The sequence below is a fragment of the Trifolium pratense genome, linkage group LG1, assembly GCF_020283565.1.
Source record: "Trifolium pratense cultivar HEN17-A07 linkage group LG1, ARS_RC_1.1, whole genome shotgun sequence".
NCBI classification, from domain to species: domain Eukaryota; kingdom Viridiplantae; phylum Streptophyta; class Magnoliopsida; order Fabales; family Fabaceae; genus Trifolium; species Trifolium pratense.
The window spans coordinates 2745925-2762225 of record NC_060059.1 but is presented as its reverse complement, the minus strand read 5'-3'; the positions used below and the strand labels follow the sequence as shown (position 1 = coordinate 2762225).

The 16301-nt window shown below is 33.4% G+C and overlaps 2 protein-coding genes across 3 annotated transcripts; one reads left to right on the top strand and one right to left on the bottom strand.

Moving 5' to 3' along the window:
- Positions 1-2048: 2048 nt before the first annotated feature.
- On the bottom strand, positions 2049-8436 carry LOC123901024. 2 transcript variants are annotated; one of them, XM_045951570.1, is made up of 12 exons: positions 8091-8436; positions 7861-8008; positions 7081-7235; positions 6225-6407; positions 5764-5839; positions 5390-5467; positions 4489-4574; positions 3657-3730; positions 3394-3439; positions 3144-3253; positions 2833-3007; positions 2049-2367 (listed from the first exon to the last, which is right to left on the bottom strand). In XM_045951570.1, the coding sequence occupies exons 1-12, from the start codon at positions 8355-8357 to the stop codon at positions 2191-2193; spliced, it is 1575 nt and encodes a 524-aa protein (XP_045807526.1). In that variant the 5' UTR covers positions 8358-8436; the 3' UTR covers positions 2049-2190. The 2 variants fall into 2 exon arrangements, with proteins under 2 accessions (XP_045807526.1, XP_045807527.1); XM_045951571.1 differs by having other exon boundaries at positions 2049-2653; positions 8091-8420.
- Positions 8437-9425: 989 nt separating this feature from the next.
- On the top strand, positions 9426-15922 carry LOC123901008 (chaperone protein dnaJ 15). The gene is made up of 11 exons (XM_045951569.1): positions 9426-9942; positions 11964-12087; positions 12788-12870; positions 12955-13066; positions 13158-13262; positions 13377-13427; positions 14240-14329; positions 14415-14523; positions 14610-14758; positions 14840-14893; positions 15351-15922. The coding sequence occupies exons 1-11, from the start codon at positions 9818-9820 to the stop codon at positions 15597-15599; spliced, it is 1251 nt and encodes a 416-aa protein (XP_045807525.1). The 5' UTR covers positions 9426-9817; the 3' UTR covers positions 15600-15922.
- Positions 15923-16301: the final 379 nt, after the last annotated feature.

Sequence of the window (16301 nt, the reverse complement as noted above, 5' to 3'; positions counted from 1 at the left end):
AAAGAAGGATCCTAACCCTCTCTACATCTGACTAGTAGTAGAAGGAAGGTACCATGAAGAAGGAAATTGCATATTGTAAAAGACTTTTCCAGCCAACATGACATTCCAACTAATCCAAACAAAACGTGTTGGAATGGAAAAATAGCACTCTTCCTCTCAAATAAGTAATGTAATTATGCTAATTAGGATTAATTTTTTTATGTAACTAAAAAATATAAGAGTAAAAGATACAAGTTTGGGGATCCAGATTGCCTATTGTTGAAATAACATGTTGTTTCACATCTCAGTCATTAATTAGAGATCAGACGGTTTAGATTACTTACTGATAAAATCAACTGAAAACAATCTCTACCGTTGATCTCAAATCAGACGGCTTAAACCAATAACAGTGTGATGCAGTTACTGTGTCAAATCCAAATCCCAAATTCGGCTTCACAATTTTCTCGCAACACATTTTAGTTTATAACAAAAAATTTATCCGTGACGTTTTCATACAGAGATAAATAAGTTTCCCTGTTATAATGAGTCAAAATTAACGGAGGAATAAATTTGTCTCGTGTACAAAATGTTAAAGAGGAATTTGAGTAATATGCAAGACTCGGGATTCGAAGTCAGATACTCCCACTTATTCACAAGTGAAATTCTAGCCACTAAACTACTTAATTACAAAAATTGATACATAAAAATTTAGTCTCTACTTGAACCATAAAGTCCTCTCATATGTGAAGATTAGTCTCTAACTTTTCGTTAGGAAATGTCTCAAGCAACAACAAAAAATTTAGGTTCTTTTTCTTTTACAAGATTTTAAATTCAAAAGTTCATATGATTCAATTACTAATAATGAATCAGTTCTTGAGATGCTTTCAGCATAAATGATATAGGCATCACCAATACGAAATGTAGGACAAAAAAACACCGTTGCCACCGATGTGTGTAAATTAGAAGCAAATCCCTTTCTTTGACCAATAATCACTAAAACGATTCTAATATCTGTATGCATTATCAATAATTTAAACTTTTGGCACATGAATTAAAAAATACAAGCTTTTAAATAGAGTATTGACATCATAGATTTTATAAAAAGTATGGAGTGTTGTGAATATTTTGGAAGATTTCTATTTCCTAATAAAACTTTTCACATGTCTAATGTGTAAATTATAATCTCCATGAATAAAAGGCATTTTCCATCCAAACGTTAGATTATTTATTGGTATGTTTGTAACTTATGCATGTTTCCATCTTTAAGAAAAAAATTAAAATAAAAAAAATCATTTACATTAGGTTCTAAGTATTGTTCAACATATCTTGACAACAAAAAAAAGTATTGAATAAAAACTCTTTTTTTTTACTTTTTATTTTAAGAAAACAAATTTATAACTGATCAACAACAACAGGTAAAAGGAAAATAGCATCTCCATCATTTTCCAAAGCTTGCACCAGATCAAAGCCACAACAAAAGATTAAGAAATATGAAAACAGAGAACCCAGTGGGGAGTGGTCCTGCTAGAAGTGAGTGTGGTTTTTGCTCCTTCATGCAACAATGTTGACCACCATGTACGATGTCGCTTCCGTGTCATCCAACCACCACCACCCATAGGCCAGCAGGCCACACCACTTGCCAGAGCTCAAATTTTTCTGGTAGTCAGACCCTTCCATATCATCACAAGACTTGCATCTCCACTATCTGTCATCTGTCCTATGTCTCATGCAAAGTCCCTTTGGAGACATTAAGTACAACTCTCCCCCCACTTCCTTTGAAAAATTGGAAAGATCAAATTGTGTCGATCCTGCATTTTTTTTTTTAATATTATCTTTCCCTGTTTCTCTCCAGTCTTCTTATACCAAACTAGTTATTTTCATCCCCTCATCCCAATTTCTCCCTCCAAACTCTTTCTCCCATTTCATTACTAAACATAGCATTGGTTATTGGATAGAGCATAAATAACGCAACGCTGCTATAAGGAAAATTGAGTGTGTCTAGCCTAGACTTTGTCAGAGTTGGAATGCCCACCAGAAGTTATTCGGCGATCATGAAATACAAATCCATATAGTCATATTAAAACTATTTTTAAGTATATTAATAACAAACTCGTTAAGAAACAGTTCAAGCACCTCTAAAGATTCTAAGTACACTTCCGGTAACATCATATCATGTTACATAAAGCTCCATTACTCAGATAGGCAACATGTCTATTTCCTGAATTTGGTTTTGGGCGTATAATGCACCAATACAGCAATGCCAACCAAAACACCAGCGATAAGAAATGAAGATTTCCTTGGACGTAAGCTGCAACTAGTGTAAGCCCATATCCATCGCGATAGAAAATGCAGCCCACAAGTCTTTTTGAAATTCTGGATTGAAAAATCCTAAGGTAGATGTAGCATGTTCAGTCAGTTTCGACAAGATAACATATAATCTCACAAGCAATTCCTCTCTACAAGCTATATACTTTACACAACTATTGCATGCAGTTCCTGTTATACAGGACCATTTCAGTGCAAACAATGGACTTTGAGGATAGAGCTGCAAATTTTCTTATATAAAATGTCATTTGAAGGGGGTAGTCAGTGAGCCAGCCAGTGCTGCTGTACACATCTATAATTTACGCAAGCTGTCAACCAAACTGGAATTGAAAGTTTCTAGAGAGAAATCCTGCACATTCTCAAAGAAATTGTACAAGTTTCATTGAATTTGGAATGTTAGTATGTCACTAATTCAAATATGCTCGCTGAACAACATTGTCGATATTGAGAAAAACAATTTTCAAACTTTTATTAAATTGAATGCACGACTTTTAGCACATGTTAAGCATTTTCCTATTAGTTATTTACCTTTGGTAATTTATGTTGCTGGGCCAGATGATCCACATGGAGCCTCACATTTGATGATGCAGAAATCCAAGCACGCCGGTCAACATCAGAATATACATATGCAACAATGTCAAACAATGTTTTAGCTCCACCTTCAATAGCTTTTAAGATATTAGCTTCTCTACTCCTACGATTCCTGAAAATAATTATAACCATCCTCACAACTGGTGACACTGAAATAAAATATCAACTACAACGACTAACTTTGTACTGTCTAAGGAAGTCATTGATGCGTCAACAAAAAAAAAAGGAAGTCATTGATGGGTTAATACTTTAGATATCCGCACAACATCTGCTTTGGCCAGACATTAACTCTCCCATGCATAGGTATCAAAGCATGTGGTGAAAGCTCCAGAAATTTGTATGTGGTTTTGAAGTATTCCTGTATATGACAATAATATTAGGCAAAAGGACATTGAATATAGTGCTTTATTAATATTTTCCTTTATTAATGGTTGTTCTGACGTCAAATGCACTTTATTCTCTAAGTCGCAGATAATGCACCATTCTTTTTGCACTTACAGACATATTTCCACCAGAAGTTATGTCCAAGACAGCACTCCCCTGACTGGAGCAAAATGAATTAATATGTTAGTAAAGAGGAGTATTAAGACAAGAGCGTTGAAAATTATGTAGGTCTAAGAAAATATTGGAACAGAAAGAGGACTTTATATGTATGTATGTGACAATATGTGATAAGAAGAATTGCTCCTTGCTTCATGTATGAACATATAATGTGTCCATTTTGCTTAATGTGGCCATGTATATATTGAATGGAATCTTACCCGACACAATGATCACCTACAATTAAGGAATGTGTATTCACATGAAGCAATGCCATATGGCCATCTGTATGTCCCTGAAACAAAAACAAAAAATCTTCAGCATAAAACAAAATCAATTTTATAATTTTCTCACTATACTTAGATTCGAATACAAACTTAGTTAAGAATTCAAGTAGAGTTTAATATGGTTTGAGATAGTTCTTTTATTTTGTCAAGAATCAATTCAAACTTAAAAGAATTAAGAGTTCAAACCCTAAAGAAAACCAAATTTATAATTTTCTAGCCACACTTATGATTCCAATACAAACTCAGTTAAGAAGTAGTATGTAATCGGTTATTTTGTCAAGAATCAATTCAAACTTAAAAGAATTACTAGGTGATAGTCATGGATAAAGCACAGGTTCATTGTTTCAAGACAATCTTCATGCAAAAGCACTGTATTTGAAGCATGGTTAAAGCACAGGTTCATTGTCTCGAGAAGATACTTGCCGTGTGAAGAACCAATTCAACCAAAGCTTAGTGTATTAAAATAAGACGCATCAATGATTTTTTTTTTCTTTTCTGGAAATTTTAACATATACTTTGTGAAAGTTTTCCATCCTATAAGGCAATGTCAAAAAAGAGAAGTAGATATGTCATTATCCTGGTCATACACAGAATTTTCAAATGGATATTATGGAGCCAAGGTCAAGAAATTGAAGTTATTACAACCCAACTACACACAGTACATGAAAGATGATAGACTATACTCTATCAAAAAACAAAAAAAAAAAGATGATAGATTATAATGTGATATAATCTTTAAAAGAAGGATTATACATGTGGGAAATACCGGTGCAAAAATAACTTTCAATTTCTGACCACCAACGTATATGTCTTCATCTCCGGTAACTGAGGTATAGCCGAGTGACCAATCATCTGTAATCATAGAAAATCTCAATATCAGGTTATTGGCATGGTGAAATTATTTCAGGTCAGAGTTTAAAAATCGAGAAGAAAATTTAAAAGCTAATCTGAAAAAATACAAGTCAGAAAGACCAATATAGCAGCATAGAATTGTGCATCCAAGCTTTCTTGTGTATTAAAGTTAAACTTACTTTTAAAAGCAAAAGGAAGTGAAATATCACACTCCTCTCTTATTATTTTATTTTCAAGTGATATTTAACGACAAATACCCAAAGGTTGTATTGTATGTCAGATATTCATATATGGGATGGGTCAATTTAATTGTGAATATCTCCTATATACATTAGTAGAATAGAATCTCTATAGTAGTACTACATATAAGCCTGAAAAATGTGTGAAAGTGACAGACAAACAAGACGAAAGATAATTCAATTACAGTCAATCTGGAATATTCATACAGAAAATGTTATTTTACCATGGATGTATGTACTTCAGTTTCTAGTTGCTTAGTTTTTTTTTACTTTATTTTCAATAGGACCAAGATATGGGAATAGGGTTTAAGTTAGTTAGACAGCTCGGTTTCTGTTTGGTTAGTTACAGTAATAATCAAGCAAAGAGATGGGTAGTTACGAACACGGTACATGGGTTATAATAGCAGGAGCAAGATAAAATTGATGCATTTGGAAATTTATATGTCAGAACTGAGTGAAAGCTTTGTGTTGTGAGAGGAAACCTTGGAAGAGAATTATTTCTCCTTGTTGAATTGATACAAAACTAAAAGGAAAACACGTGTTTGCAAAATAGCATCAGGAAAAGAACATTATAACCTTTACTTATGCGTCGCATGGTATTCTCATGCGCAAGCAAAATAGCATCAGGATTGCACTTTTGTATAACTGAGAGACCTGTCATTAAAAAGGTGAAAATACACTAGAATCAACAATACTATATTACTCACAATTTATTTTATAAAATTAAATACATTTTAACTATAAAAGTTTTCAAGTACAAGAGTGTATCCACCACAGACAACAGTTTTTGCCAGGATAGGAGAAAACATGATAATTCATGAAATACACTTGAAAGCAGAAAACAAAGTAAGGGTTATTTGTGATGACTAACTCACCATTATCGCCTATACTCATAGCACAACCAGATTATAAAAGAACACAAACTTACTAATTTTTTAGCAAAGACTTACCATCTACATGGTCTCGGTGATGATGGGTGACAAAGACCACTAGTCTTCTTGGCAAAGCAGTAACAACTTTCTTTAGCTGATAATTACAGAGTAACATGCTAAGGTGTAGTTGAAAAAAAACAAATTCCAAAAAGAAGAAAATGTGGAAATTCTCCACTAATAGAAAATAAGATATGGCAGGATGGTAGAATGAAACATCAAAAAGCATATTTTCATGTAAATTCCGGAGGAGTCACGCAACACAAATTTGAGCAGAAAAAAATTAGACCTTAAATTCAAACAAATAGGACTAGCTATTGCTGTCAATCAGTAATGCCAGTATGATCTAGTATGAAGTATGAAAATGAAATGAAATGTACCTCATGATCAAGGAACGGAAAACAGAAAGATAAAAGATTATTTGAAGGCTAAAATGATATGGTTCTAAGTGCACAAGTTTGCATGTTATGCGGAAGTACAACCTCTCCATGGAATTCTGACAGACATCCTGGATCAACTATTAGGGCATCTCCACAAGCAATAAGTTTATTATCCTCGGAAGCATTTGGAACATTCTCAGGTGCAAACACCACCAAGTTTGTTGTAGAAAAAGGTTTTGCTGTCCTACTTCCCATAGGAATAAGTATAACACCAGTCGGGTACTCCTGAAAATGAAAATAAACCTTCCATCTGTAACAGATTATTAACATAAATACGTAATGATTATGAAAAATAAAAAAGCTTCCTCTATCTCCTTTCCACGAGCATGAATATTGAACTAGAGCTATAATATCTGAATATGAACAAATAAATTGAAGATGTAACTTTTATGTAGCAGCATCTTGCTGATCTGGAGGACGATCTAATCCTTTTAACCCAGAAGCAGTCAATAAAGCGAATTAGCACATTCACCAGTGAATACATATAGGAGAGCAGTGAAAATCTAGTAACCATCCATATGCAAAATCTCAACATTAGAGCCTTTGCATTAACACTAAACGAAATAAAAAAAATGACAATTTTCTCTTCTTTTTTCTGGGGAATTGTACATGGAATGCTGAGGGCATCCGATAACCATTTTGAATAAAAGACATGATAAGGATTGGATAATTAATGCCGATGTAAATTGTTAGTCTTCATGAGATTTACTTTAATACGATCTCACAGAATCTCCACTAAAAATAAGTTGTTTACAGGTCATTTAAAATTCTTGTTCTCATTTTGAAAACCAAAGCTTCTCCTATATCACTATCACTACTTCCAGATTTATTTCTGAAATTGCAATTCCCAATAAATATATCCAACCACTGAAACAGTGCAAATTGTAAAAAAGCAAACCTGGTAGTTGATGGCTGGAGGGACTTTCCAGTTTGCAGAGGCAGACGAGTCATTTACAAGACCAGCAACTGCCAACGGTCCAACACGATCACCATGTGGAATCACTTCCACAAGCCAGTTAAGACAGCTTTGAATGGACATCCATTGATATGAATCTGTACATAGAGATATAGCTTCTTGAATTAATAAAGTACATTTTTGACGTGTATGCTATTAAATTTTACAAATCCTAATGAGAAGGAAAGCGTAGATCAACAATGCTAGAAAGTATGGGCTTGTTTGTTTCAGATTTTTCATCAAAAAAATCTATTTTTTCCAAAAAAAAATCCATTTTTTTTATCTTACTTGCGTTTGTTTCAGATTTTTTCAAAAATAATTTTAGTAAAAAAATCATTTTTTTCATCAAAATGAGAATCTATTTTCAATAACTTTTTTCAAAATCCATTTTTTTATCACTCATCATCTTAAAAACATAGATTTTTATGATTGTAAACAAACAGAAAATAGCTTTAGATTTTTTTGAAAATGATTTTTTTCAAAAAAAATCATTTTTTTTTAAATCTCAAACAAACAGGCCCTATTTCTCTCGTTTGTGTTCATTTTTGCAGTTATTTTTAGTTCTTACGATTATAATCACAAATACACTAGAGCTTCCCAATGCATACACATTTCTAGAACATATCCCTAGAACATATCCCAATTCATTCATATATTTCTACAAATAAAACAATAGCAAGCAATATCATTATCAACTACGACAAACTTGAAAAACAAGCAAACCTGAAAATTCCTTGGTCTCATCAACTAGCTTCCCAACAATGAAAACAGTGTTAACAGGCAAACCAGGACCGAACGCAGCTTCCTTAACATACATATGAAACTTCCATTCTCCTATTTCAACCATCTCAAACCCTAATTGTCCAAACACCTAATTGAAAAACCATTTAACAACAAATTCATCACTACAGAAGCATAAGAATTCAAATCACACAAAAATTCAAGAACACTACCTCGTGGAGAGCAGAACGGATATCGAATTCGCTGAAATTGAACTCGTCGGAATGTAAGGACGAAATGTCTAGCTCAAATGGTGGTTCCGATTGTGATTGGAGTGGGTTCAAGTGCACTGAAGGCAAGTCCCAGAGATCGGAGTCAACGAAAGAGTCGTATTCTTCATCGTTGAATTTGGAAGGAGGGGACTGCTTGACGAGAAGAAATTCGCTATGGTTTGAAGGATTTTGGATGATCAAAGCGAGTCTGTGAGTTGCTGCTGCCATTGACGAATGAATGAGCTCAAAACGGTGAGCTAAAGAGTGAACGGAAACTAAACAAGTAGTACTTACTATAAATATATTTTCTGATATTATTTTTTATATTTTTTGTGTTAAATGTATTAAAAATATTATTATAAAATAATATCAAAGTTTTAAGAAATTATTCAAGATTAATATTTTCTTTTACTATTAATTAATATAAGAAATTGTTTATTTAAAAAAATAAATATGTAATTATGAAAGTGACTAATAATTTGCACAACGAGTATTTTAGTATGTTGAGAGTGTAATGCGAGAAATTATGTATTGTTTGAATGCTCCATGTGAAAATAACTACAAGATGATAAGAAATTGAACATTCTAATAAGAAAAAAAGTGTATATTTAAAATGTGCAAAGTTAAAGAAATGAGGAAGATGCGAATCGTTTAAAATGTCCTAGAACTAAACTTTTGTGTTGAACATTTAAAGTGAGATAAAAAAAATTCACTAATGGTGGCTTTGGAGTCAGAGTTGAAGTTGTTTATTACAGAACACGTTATTTATATTATGGTTTGCATCACCATACCTTCCTCCATTCATATTTACAAATAAATGATGAGAAAGCGCGAAAGAGAGAAAAATAAAAGAAAACAAGAGAAACGTATGCCGAAAAAGAAGGTAAAGTTGATTTACTTTTTTAGTACTTCATCAATAAATAAATGAAAATAATTGATGCTGTAAATTTTTTGATTAAAGGAAAATGTGTGTTAATAGTCTAGCTGAACTGAAAAGAAGCTAATGAAAGTTAAAAAAATAAAATAAAAAAGAGACAAAATGAGAGGGAGAGTGAAAATTTTCAAATTTAAAATTTGAGAAAATAAAATATATATTTTGTTGGACACTTTTAATCATAGCATTCTTAATTAAAGTTTATTAAAAGGACAAATTATAAATTTGAACAACTATTCATTTTATAAGTTTTATAAGATACTACTATGCTTCAAAAAAAAGTTTCACAAGATACTATTTTTATAAAATAAAATATTGTCAAAAAATAAAATAAAATACTAATATTTACATAAAAAATGGTCGAATCAGTATTGGGATGGCCATTGAATATTTTCAATAAATAAATAACAAAATTAAAACAAAACAAAAAAAACCCTCGACCTCGTCTGAGAGTCGTGTCGTACGACATTACAGAAGCAACCTGACTCTGTGTTTCATTCTCTTCAATTGACCAATTTCAGATCCAAATTCTCATCTTTTTCTCATTCCAACGTTACCGATCCAATGCTACTTTGAATCACGTGCCCCCCATCATCTCCAATTTCTTTTTCCCTTTTTAAATTCCATTATTAAACCACTTAGGTCATGCTATTATAGTACTCTCCGAAAACCCCAAAAAGATCGATTCTTTTTTACTTCCCCTAATTTTGAGCTTCTCCTTGTTCGAATTCAGAAAAAGAGGTGCTGGTAGTAAATGGGTTCAAAAATGGAAGGAACCTCTACACCAGCAAATCGACGTGATCCTTATGAAGTATTGTCCGTTTCAAAGGAATCAACCGATCAGGAAATTAAAACCGCTTACAGAAAGCTTGCTCTCAAGTCAGTTTCCTCTTTAATCGAATTTCGCTTTATATCTTTATTTTTACTTTGAATTTTTCATTGGGTATTTTTATTTTTGTATTCCAGTGATTTACTATGTTAAACGATACAATAGTCTTATTAAGTGAGATAGTACAATTGTGGATAACCTATATTGTTGCCAGTTTTGGTGTTGTGGGATCAAGGAGTTTATTTGGTGGTTTTCTGTGTAAAAATGACAATAAACATAAGTGGACTTTTGTTTCATATCTCTGTCAATCTTGTAAATTTGGCTATATAGCGGGGCAGTTTAGTGTAGCAGCCGTAGCATGTAAAAAACGGGAGGCCGGTGCTGCTATAGCGCTGTTATTAGGGTTTTATATTGAGCCTAACTCATCCTTACAAAACCGGCTAGTAAGTTGATTGATACCGTATCACTCTTTATAAACTCATTTTATGCCTTATCTTTGTTCTATGTGGGACTTGAGTTTTTTCAAATAGCTGCACCTCAGACTGAGTTTCAAACTAGCCCCTAAAGTTGAGAGGTTAGGGTATTTTTGCTTGGAGTAATCTAGGAATTTGCAATTAAAGAACACCCGAATAGTTTTTGGGTTTATCCACTCTCACTTTGGATCTGTTTGGTAAAAAATAGAGGATAGCTGATAAGCTAGCTTATTGCGGATGAGCTTATAGCGAATAAGCTAGCTGATTGAATTTGTAGTGTTTGGTAAAATTAGCGGTTGAACTAGCTTATAAGTATTTTTTTGGTTACAAAACTAGCTTATAAGTATGAAATAACACAAAAAAGATATGTTTAATATTTAATTTTTTCAAGTAAGATGGCAGGGGTAAAATTGGAAGAAAAAATGATAAGCTACTTGAAATAACGTTTGAAAAGTAAGCTATAAGCCAGTAAAATAAGCTATAAGCTCTTTTTGAAAAATGTTTACCAAACAAGTCTTTTTATATTGAGCAGTTTAGTGTAGCCGCGGTAGCATGCAAAAAAGCGGATGTCTTAGCTGCTATAGTGCGGTTATTAGGTTTTTATATTGAGCCTAACTCAGCCTTACAAAACCAGTTTATAAGGTTAAAGATACAGTACAACTTTTTATAAACTCAATTTAGGCCTAATCTTTGTTCTATGTCGGGCTTGAGTTTTTTCCAATAGCTGCACCATAGGTTGAGTTTAAAAAATGCACTTAAAATTGAGAGGCTAGGGTTTTTTTGCTTGGAGTAATCTAGGAATTTGCAATTAAAGAACACCAGAATAGTATTTGTGCTTATCCACTCTCACTTTGTCTCACTCCGGCTGTCATTTTTCACCATCTCACTGATTAGTCATAGCTACTTGTGATGTTTTAATGTATATAGTATAAATTGTATGAACTGTATAAGAATTTCAAAATAGCCGCTATCTCGATACAGAGTTTTTTGGGGTTGGTCACAGGGATGGATCCAGAAATTTAAGTGACGGGGGGGCCACAAAATCTAATATTAAATGTTAAATAAAATATAATAAAAGTATTTTGTTAACCTTTCGGTTCATAAGAGAAGGGGGGTTGCTAATACTGAATTTCGCAGGAAGATAAGTAAAGTCTAGCAAAAAAATCACTCCTTCAAAAAAATCAAACTCGATTTCTTTCAAATTCTTCCCAGTAAAAACTTATTAACCGAGTTCAATCACGTGATTAAAATATTATAATAGTTAAATATATTCAATATATACTAGTGGCTTTAACATTCTTTTTAAAAAAATCATGGATTTAACATTCATTTGTTATTAAAAAGATATAAACAAAGCTTAAGAACATTTCACATCGAATGGAAATCTCACTGCATATATTCATTTTGATCAATAAAACTACACATATGTGATATATATTTATTATTAGTTTTATGTTTGTTTAGAAAGGTAATGAATGGGAGGGAGGGGCCCAAGCCCCTACTTGCCTCTGCCCTGCCTAAATCCGTCCCTGGTTGGTAATTAGTCACTACACTGTGCTATCCGGGATTGATAACACTGATCTTTATTCAAATGACAGGTATCACCCTGACAAAAATGCCAGCAATCCTGAAGCTTCAGAATTATTCAAAGAGGTTGCATATTCTTATAGTATCTTATCTGACCCAGAGAAGAGAAGGCAGTATGATAGTGCAGGATTTGAGGTGCCTTTCTTTATATCTTTCCCATATGAATTCAAAGATCTTCTTTATCTTTTTTCTTTCTGTTTATCTGTTCCAGCCTTTCCTACAGTATGAAAACAAAAATTATGGGGTCTGGCATAGGAAAATTCTACTAAGTTATCTAGCTGGTCAAACAGATGATAAATGCATTGCTTGACTACTAGATTGTGCTTTTTTCCCTTCCTTTTTTCCTGGGGAGTATGCCATTTTAAAATCTTACTTCTATGCTGGTCTATAATTGAACCGGCAAGCTTTTCTTATGCTTTCAACATATACATCTCAGAAAAGAGGGGCTAATGCATTCATATTGCCTGCCTGCAACTTGGAATTTGACTGGACTGCATATCTACACGTTAAAATTATATTTATATAGCCAAAATTGGAGTTTATGTATGTTAGCTTGAAATTTGGGTCATTTGATTCGGTACTGATGTTTACATATGCACCGTCTTTTGTTGTTCCTGTCTATCTTTTGGTACCTTTGCTATTATGTCATGAATATTCTTGAAAATTTAAGTTTCATGAGTACTCTGCTCCTTGCATTAATGTAAATGATTTTTTATTTATTGATCGTCGTTACTATTAGGTCCTTGAAAGCTTATTTGCGTATCATTTCATGTTCTTTCTGATACAACTCTCCTCTTAATATGCAACATTAAGTTATTTTGCCTATGCATATCAGGCACTTGATGCTGATAGCATGGACATGGAAATTGATTTATCTAATCTTGGGACTGTGAACACGATGTTTGCAGCTTTATTCAGGTGTGGATTTTAGTGCATGACTGATTATTTTCAAAGTTATTTAGCTCTACATTGTTTCTTACTTTATTTGGTAATTGGTAATAGTAAGCTGGGTGTCCCTATCAAGACTACCATTTCAGCTAATGTTCTTGAAGAAGCTTTGAATGGCACAGTTACAGTCAGACCCCTTCCAATTGGAGCATCAGTTAGTGGAAAGGTTCTTACCTTCTTCACGATGAATGAATCAATAAAGTAATCTTCCTGGTATCTTTTTGTTCTTATTCCACTTATGTAGCAATGTGTTGCAGGTAGAGAAGCAATGTGCTCATTTTTTTGGTGTGACAATCAATGAGCAGCAAGCTGAGTCGGGGATTGTAGTAAGAGTTACTTCAACTGCACAAAGCAAATTCAAGGTATTACTGTTGCCTTTTTTAGAACGATTCCTCTGTCTTTGTCTGTCCATCTGTTGCAATTTTGCTTCCGGTTAATATTGCATCAGATTGTAATGTTGAACACTGATTTTTCAGTTGCTCTATTTCGAACAAGATGTAAATGGTGGCTATGGTTTGGCTTTGCAGGTAATATTTATTGTTTAGCGCTTCTACTTTTACACCAACCTCTCCCTTTGACTTGTTATTTTACCAAAATGTTGTTAATATATTGAAATTGCTATACCCACCATGAGTGGGTTAAGGTTGTAAGTGGTTCCAACGACAATGGGTGAAAATATGGGTTTGTATCACATAGAAGCTGTAATAGAAAAAAACACATAACCATCATGCTTCTGCAGTCAAATCAAATGAGGATTAATATCATAGGTGGTTCAGATGGACCAAACTATTGGGGATACCAGATCATCAAAGTGTTATACATCAACTTATAACTCAAGTTCTCCCCTCCTTCCACTCCTGTCTCCTAAACCCTTGTACTTGTAGCATAATATTAATAACCACTGGGCATTATGTAGCATCCTTGCATGTGGTTATATTTTTGTTTCGAAAAATATGGAAGTGTGACAACACAAATTTCAAGCTATGGTGGCTGCTACTATGCCTTTGGCCTTGTGTTTCCTGTTTTTCTCATCTGGATAAAAATTAAAATAAATTCCTTCAAACTTCACAGCCTGTGAAATGTGTCTTTCATCTGGATCACGCAAAGTAATTAGCTGTTAGGCTCACAAATTAGAGAAAGACATAACACAAAAATTTGGTGAGAGAGCTGTGTGTGGTTTGCGACATGATGGATTGTGTTAAGATACACTTAATTCTTCTTAAGATATTCGTAATTGGCTCATAGATTGCAAAAATCACAAGTAGTTTATTGATTGAGTAGTTGTGCAATTACAATTGGGTATTTATTTAGCTAGTATTCTATGTAACTGTCTTTACAGGAAGATAGTGAGAAAACTGGCAAGGTGACATCTGCAGGAATGTATTTCTTACATTTTCAAGTGTACAGAATGGATTCAACTGTGAATGCGGTATGGAAATTATGTTCATTTGGTTTCTTTTCCTTTTTTGCTGGCTGTTTGGAAAGCGGTGGTCACTTTTAGTGTTGTGGTGCAGTTAGCAATGGCCAAGGATCCTGAAGGGGCTTTCTTTAAAAGGTTGGAAGGTCTTCAACCTTGCGAAGTCTCGGAATTAAAGCCTGGCACACATATATTTGCTGTTTATGGTCTGAATAATTTATTTTGTTTGATCATTCTTTTGCTTGCTAGGGATGTTTTTTCATGTGAACTAATTCAAGTTGATATTGTTCAGGAGATAACTTCTTTAAGACTGCTAGCTATACAATTGAAGCAGTATGTGCAAAATCACATGAAGATACCACCCAAAAACTTAAGGACATTGAGGCTCAAATTTTAAGAAAGAGGAATGAGCTGCGCCAATTTGAATCAGAATATAGAAAGGTAATTATTTTCTATTGTTTGCTCATGGTTTGAAGTATGTTTTGTGGTCCTTAACGCAATGTTTTTCTGAATACTTTTCAGGCATTGGCACGCTATCAGGAAGTGACAGAAAGATATGCAAAAGAAAAACAGTCTGTATGTTCTTTCAACACATGCTACAGTTATAAACTTATAATACAAATGCATATCTTCTTTTTTTGAATCAATACAAATGCATATCTATAAATGTACACATTTGCATTATTTTTAATATTAATTTTTCCCACAGCTTAGCTGATAATCAGTTGAAAAACATCCCATCTGCTCCATTAAGTTGTGGCAAGCTAGACCAGTTGCAGAGTTTTTCACCTGGCTTACTTGGCTGGCAGATAATCTGTAGCAATCACTTATTACTGTATAATTTAATAGAGGAAAAGGAAACAAAGTAAAAAAATTTATCAATTGTTATTGAAAATGAACATAGAAAATAAATGAAGCTTTTATTATAAGTTACCCCAGCATTACCGTTGAATGTGTTTTGCTCTTCAGTGTCTTTACACTTACAATTATAATATGATGATGTAATTTGTCTGTTATGTTTCTGGCTACCCAGGTAGACGAGCTTCTGAAACAAAGGGACGGTATCCATTCTACTTTCACCATTGCTAAGCCATCCAGTATTAGTGCAAGTGGTAGTAATTTAAGCAACGGAAGTTCTAGTAAAATTTCTGGTGATGATTCCAAAGGTGAGAGCCCTGGGGAAGATGGAGGGTCGGATGGAAAGGATAAATCAGGCAAAAAGAAATGGTTCAACCTTAATCTTAAGGGTTCGGGCTCGGGTTCTGATAAGAGGTTGATTTAAAATACGCTTCATTTTGCTTATCTCTTGGAACAATATGCTTGAGTGACTGTCGCTCATTGCGTCAAACTTATAGCAGCCCACGGATATATCGGTTGTAGTGTATGTCCAGATTGTTTTCATTTGCTTGGTTCGACAAAGTTGTAAACTAGTTGGTTAATTTGTTCATTGGTTTGTGATGCAGTCAAAGGTATACAGAATATGTCTCTTTCTGTTCCCATATTTTTACTGTCCAATGAGACTCAAATTTTCCGATTCCCTTGTAGCATCCTCAACATATATATTTTTTATTTTTTATTACTTTAATGATATGTTCATTCTTGTAACCGGCATTTTCTTTCCTTTTCCTCTATCATTTAACAATCCAGCCTTGCTGCACAAAATATCAGTATTAAATAAATAGCAAAACTGCATTTAAGCCTTGATATTATTTATTTTAGACGAGTCAGATGGATATTGATTACTCCATTTTGCTCTATATTGATGTAATTGCTTCAGTTGAAATGTTACTGTTTTTGTTGTTGTCGTCGTCATCAGGGATGTCGTTGATAGAGTATGTAAGAACTTCATCTCAGTTTTGCTTACCTTACTGACTTCCTCATTGTGATATTGGTGATGGTAGTGTTCAGAAAGATGTCTTTCTTAGGATGTTCCTTGTTAGTGGTAGTGTTCATAGTGTTGCTATTGTTGGGAGTGATGGTATTA

Excerpts from the sequence above, each read along its gene's own strand:
- LOC123901024 (XM_045951570.1), bottom strand. The coding sequence starts at position 8,357 with ATGGCAGCAGCAACTCACAGACTCGCTTTGATCATCCAAAATCCTTCA. Across the intron at positions 5,840-6,224 it reads TGTCAGAATTCCATGGAGAG|CTAAAGAAAGTTGTTACTGC; the intron begins GTTGTACTTCCG and ends TGTAATTATCAG. Across the intron at positions 2,368-2,832 it reads AGCAACATAAATTACCAAAG|GATTTTTCAATCCAGAATTT; the intron begins GTAAATAACTAA and ends CATCTACCTTAG.
- LOC123901008 (XM_045951569.1), top strand. The coding sequence starts at position 9,818 with ATGGGTTCAAAAATGGAAGGAACCTCTACACCAGCAAATCGACGTGAT. Across the intron at positions 13,263-13,376 it reads CTGCACAAAGCAAATTCAAG|TTGCTCTATTTCGAACAAGA; the intron begins GTATTACTGTTG and ends CTGATTTTTCAG. Across the intron at positions 14,330-14,414 it reads TGGATTCAACTGTGAATGCG|TTAGCAATGGCCAAGGATCC; the intron begins GTATGGAAATTA and ends GTTGTGGTGCAG.